This window comes from Mastomys coucha, unplaced genomic scaffold (genome assembly GCF_008632895.1).
Source record: "Mastomys coucha isolate ucsf_1 unplaced genomic scaffold, UCSF_Mcou_1 pScaffold7, whole genome shotgun sequence".
Lineage (NCBI taxonomy): Eukaryota > Metazoa > Chordata > Mammalia > Rodentia > Muridae > Mastomys > Mastomys coucha.
The window spans coordinates 65,906,114-65,911,620 of record NW_022196913.1 but is presented as its reverse complement, the minus strand read 5'-3'; the positions used below and the strand labels follow the sequence as shown (position 1 = coordinate 65,911,620).

Genomic DNA, 5,507 nt, shown 5'->3' with positions numbered 1-5,507 from the left:
CACACACGCACACCCACACCCACACGCACACACACACACATGCACACACACACGCACACGCACACACACACACGCACACGCACACACCTTCACTGTGAGATTATCTAATCACAATCTTTGTGAGCATGGGCTGGCCATATTTTGTTTTCCTCAGTATGTGGAGAATGTGTGGGTATAGTATGCCGAGCCCACTCTTCTTGATCTCTGCTCACCTGCAGCAGTAACTACACGTAGTCAGCTTCTCTGGGAATTTAGAAAGAAATGGCATCCATTGTGCTCATTTACAGGAGGAAGAAGAACTGAAGAGAGCAATATGGGAAGAAAACATGAAAATGATTAAACTGCACAACCAGGAGAATGGCCTGGGGAAGAATGGCTTCACCATGAAAATGAATGCCTTTGCTGATATGGTAAGTGTGACATGGATTACTTCACACTGTGTTGTCTTAAGTGTTTTACATGGAGTCTTGTATGTGGTATGGTGTGTGTGTGTGTGTGTGTGTGTGTGTGTGTGTGTGTTGCTTTGTTTTTTATTAATGTTATTTTCTTTAAAGACTAGTGAAGAATTCAGAAAATCGATGAGCAATATTCTAATTCCTGCTGCCGTGACGGACCCACGTGCCCAGAAACATGTGTCTATTGGTTTACCTGATTATAAGGATTGGAGAAAGGAAGGCTATGTGACTCCTGTGCGGAATCAGGTAAGACAGTGGCACATACCCCCTTTCTTAAATCACTTTAAAAATAAATTACTTGACATTTCTGGGTGGGTGTTGAGTGTAGAGGGATGTGCAGTTCATTTTTTCTTCTGTAAAAACTTCATATATATATATATACAATGGATATTTATCCTAGAAATCCACCACATAATCCTCTCTCTAGCTAACGTCCTCTACCACATTTATCTTTGCAATTCATTTCTTTTGTTGTTTCTGATGTCATTAATAACCAATAAATACAATAGGTGCTGCTCAAATGTTCCTGTACGTGACCACCATCAGGGGTATGTACAAAATGCCAGCAGTCATGGCCTTTAGGAGAGTACCATCCTTCCCTTGGCATCTAGCAACTGCCAATACATCATTTCCATAAGTCATTGTGCTGTCTATGTTGTTTCTGGCATTGGTATTTGTTTATGTATGACAATATTTTCTTCCTGACTCAGGGTAAATGCGGCTCCTGTTGGGCTTTTGCTGCAGCTGGTGCCATAGAAGGTCAGATGTTCTCGAAAACTGGCAACCTCACCCCTCTAAGTGTGCAGAACCTTGTGGACTGTTCTAAAACTGTAGGAAACAAAGGCTGCCATTCGGGTACTGCACACCAAGCATTTGAGTATGTTTTGGAAAATAAAGGTCTTGAGGCTGAGAGAACCTATCCATATGAAGGAAAAGTAAGAGGACTTCTTATTTTGTCATTATATCTCACCCTTAAGCATGAAGACACTTCCATAAATAATCCTTTGTCTTCTGAACTCCCGTTGGAAGTTAGATTCTCTAGTTAATTGTAATTATTAGTAATTTAGTTGCTCTCATTACAATGTCTGCCATATCAGACATTGAACAGCTTCTAAGGTGATGGCTTCCATGTAGTTGTCCCTGCTTCCGATGCACATGGAAAATATACAAACCTTTCCACATATAATGAAGATTTCTCTGTATGAAATTTTCTTATGGACAGGAAAACCTGTGAGGTGTCATTGAAGGCATTAGAATGGATTCTCAGTTCCAGATCTTTTAATTTATTTCACTTCGTGGAATGACTTGTAACAGTGAAGACATGGGGGTGCTTAGCAGTGCTGTGGTTCTGATTCATACTCCTCAGAAGGCAGGTGTAAGTAACTGAGCCTCTTATCTCTTTACTGTTCAAAGGAAGGACCCTGCAGGTACCATAGTGAGAATGTGAGTGCTAATATCACAGACATTGTGAATCTCCCACCAAATGAGATTTACCTATGGGTTGCTGTAGCATCTATTGGGCCCGTCTCTGCGGCAGTCGATGCTTCTCATGACTCTTTCAGATTCTACAGTGGAGGTAAGCATATTTCCTCCTAGATGTGGGAAAAAGGAAAAATTTGGTGGCATCCCAATGCCATGCTATGTTCTTATGTAAAAGATTGTATGTGAGTTTGGCTTTCTCGATTTCCTTCCCTACCCAATCATATTGAGTTCTATCTTTAACTGATATGACCATCTTATGAAAGTAAGTATATCATATGCTATAAAATTTGTCTTGAACTAATTTTTAAACTGTCTTCAATTTGGTGGATGCTTTAGATTTTTTGTAGAGACTATACATATGAAATCAAGTTATTAATGAGTCTCGAATTAAGTAACTTCTATTTAGCGACTTACTTGGCATGAGATTCTAGGGAAAAAATTAAATATTTTTATATGCTCCTAGGTATAATGGCACACTTTCTCAGTTCTCCAAAATAATGACTCTGGGACTTAATTATATGTAAATAAGTGTTTAGACATATTCAGCAACTAGCTCATATCTTAATTACCTGTTTATTTTATTCTAACTTCTGTCATTCAGCTAGCTACCTGATCCTCGGTTTCATATGACCGTCTTATTCTGTGTCTGGGATGAATCTTCCTGTGGCTAACAATTTTCTCATAAGTCTCCTCTATCTGTACCAGAACTTAACCTCACTATTCCTGACTGAGCTAATAGGCCAATAGCATTTTTTGACCTGTGATGCTTCTATACAGTACAAGAGAGTCTCCTGACACCTAGGCAAGTGTTTATCAACAAATCTAGGCTTCCTTTGTTTTCTTCAGTTTTATGTGAAACTGTATATATGCATACACATACATATATTAGTACTCTTACTACCAATTCATTTTACTCTTGCATCTGATTGTGATTTACATCATTTCAGAGATCTTTGAAAATGCCTCCCTATGGTTGGTGGCAGTGCTCACTGTCATGCATCCTTTGCATCTTATGTTAACTTCCATTTTATTTCTCAGGTATTTATCATGAGCCAAATTGCAGCAGTTATTTTGTGAATCATGCAGTTCTGGTGGTTGGCTATGGATTCGAGGGAAATGAAAAAGATGGGAATCACTACTGGCTGATCAAGAACAGGTATAACTGTCAAAAATTTTTATATTTGAAATTCCAGGGGCTAAAAAGATGGTTCAGTATTTAAGAGCACTGGGTGCCCCTCCAGAGGATACACAAATGGATTATTTCTTGCAGTCAATGTTTGAGTATACAGTCTAGAAAACATTGTCCCACTTAAATGGAACAAAGTCTGTTCTTGTTTTCTCATGTATATGAATGAGGTATGTGTACCTGCATGCACAAACATCTGTATGTGCAATTGAGACCTGATGTTAACATCAGTTGTCTTTTAATCATTATCTGTCTTCTATATTAAGGCAGAGTGTCTCACTGATCTAGAAGTTTATTGTCTAGACTGGCTAACCCCCTTCCTCCAGGTATGTCTGTCTCTATATGTGGAGGACTTATACTGTAGGGACACTACTGTGTTAATCTGGCTTTTAAACAGCTCTTTAAATTGATACCTCTGAGCTCTCCTACAACTTGGAGAACCTACTCACATATGTGTGATCATAACCTTCCCATTCTATTACTACTTTCTTTGGTATCAGTGTCATTTTGTGCCATTGCTTTTAAAAATCTCATACATGTATTAGCATTGAGCTACCCTTTCTCTGTTGTGGTCTTGTGTTAGGTGCCTCTTGGTACTCAGGAGCAGGCCTTCAACTTTTTCTGCTCCTTTTGTTAAGTTGACCTCTTGGTAGCAGTTGCAATAAGTTCATGTTCTTTATAATAAATTAAATACACATTTCCTTTTAGCTGGGGTGAAGAATGGGGCATGGATGGCTACATGAAGATTGCCAAAGATCACAACAATCACTGTGGAATTGCTTCACTTGCCAGCTACCCCAATATATTCTGAATCATCTGTTGGTCACAAAGGAGAACATGGTGGAGACAGCATTTAGGGTCTTCCATTTCATAGTAACCAGTCTCTCCCGAGTGCTTTCAAGAGTTAATTAGATAAAAAGCCACCTTGTGGTGTGGAATCTGAAACCCACTTGTTCTACAACAACATGGCAACTACTATAATTAAATTCTGTACTGAAGTGTCTTCATGACTCCTGCAGTAATTTGGTTTTCAGTTTTCGTGATTGTGCAAATGGTGTCTTTTAAAAGGTTAAATTGAAATATAGTTTATAGCTTCTTTCTGTTTTGCAAAATGATTGTGTGTGTGTGTGTGTGTGTGTGTGTGTGTGTGCATATGTGATCAAACATGTAACTTATCTTGAAGACAGTACTGAGCATGGTGGTGGCCTTAGTGAACAGTGAGTAGCTCTTCTGTGATAGTCTTTATTTCATTTCAATTATGGACTGCTTACAGGGTTTTATATACCAGAAACTTTGGTCTAAAAGATTATATGAACATCTCTGGGACTGACACTTTTTAACCATCATGAATTTGTCAACTTTCAATTCTCTGTGAATTGTGATGACACAGTGTGCTATTCTACAGCATTGTGCTGAGCTGTGCCTCTCCCTTGTGTAACACCTCAACTACATACTAACTTCCCTATTACTGTGTCAGAGACATCAAGGTCATCACAGGACTGTGGTTCAGGTGACACTTCCAGAATCATTAGTGCCCCACCATACTTGAGTGGCAACAGAAGCATTTTGATATAATTCTTCGTAGGCACCACTATCCTATTGTATTATTGGTGACTGTTGTTAAATCTTAAGTATATTACCTGATGCACTAAACTACACCAAGGCCATGTATGTATGAAAAACAATGTGTATGTATGTATGTATGTATATATGTATGTATGTATGTATATATTAACATAAATTCATATACAACTTTATATACATGGGCTCAAACATTTAGTACTATTCTTAGCCCAAGTGAATAATGCAACTGGCCTAAGCAGATTTGACTCCAACTTCTCACAGCCTGTGTCTTTCATACTCCTTTATTTTAATTAAGCTTGACTAAAAGGTGTAAGGGAATCTAAATTGCTTTGCTTTTGAATTTTTTTTTTGAGACAGGGTTTCTTTGTATAGCCCTGGCTGTCCTGGAATTCAATCTGTAGACCAGACTGGCCTCGAACTCAGAAATCCACCTACCTCTGCCACCCAGGTGATGGAATTAAAGGCATGTGCCACCACTGCCTGGCTTTGAATATTAAAAAAAAACTTTTAATTTAACTGAGGCATAATATTGGTCCTTTATGGGGCAATTTTTAATTCGGTTTATATGTGCAAAAATGCACACACAAACACAATCAGTGTAACTGCAGTTGAAATATATTCAAATATTAGAATTTCAAGGAATCCTCTGGAGACATCTGGAAGTTTCTAGCTACTTGTTTTAGACTGTAGTTGTATAGGTGGATAGAGTAATTTCCCCTCAATTGGACTGACAAAACATTATCCATCTTATCTTTATCTTTCCTTCCCTTTTCCTTCCAATTTTTTCAGTGACTGTTTTT

The 5,507-nt window shown here is 38.3% G+C and overlaps 1 protein-coding gene across 2 annotated transcripts in view; it reads left to right on the top strand.

Annotated features, from left to right (window-relative positions):
* Positions 1-4,231, top strand: part of LOC116081752 (cathepsin J) — a 5,827-nt gene extending 1,596 nt beyond the window's left edge. The window contains exons 3-8 of one of the 2 annotated variants that reach the window (XM_031358412.1): positions 291-410; positions 555-701; positions 1,166-1,390; positions 1,869-2,031; positions 2,976-3,093; positions 3,832-4,231. In XM_031358412.1, coding sequence (XP_031214272.1) covers positions 291-410; positions 555-701; positions 1,166-1,390; positions 1,869-2,031; positions 2,976-3,093; positions 3,832-3,934 — 876 coding nt within the window. In that variant the 3' untranslated portion in view covers positions 3,935-4,231. Of the gene's footprint in view, positions 1-287; positions 411-554; positions 702-1,165; positions 1,391-1,868; positions 2,032-2,975; positions 3,094-3,831 lie in introns of both variants that reach the window. The other variant, XM_031358411.1, reaches the window with a different exon arrangement.
* Positions 4,232-5,507: the final 1,276 nt, after the last annotated feature.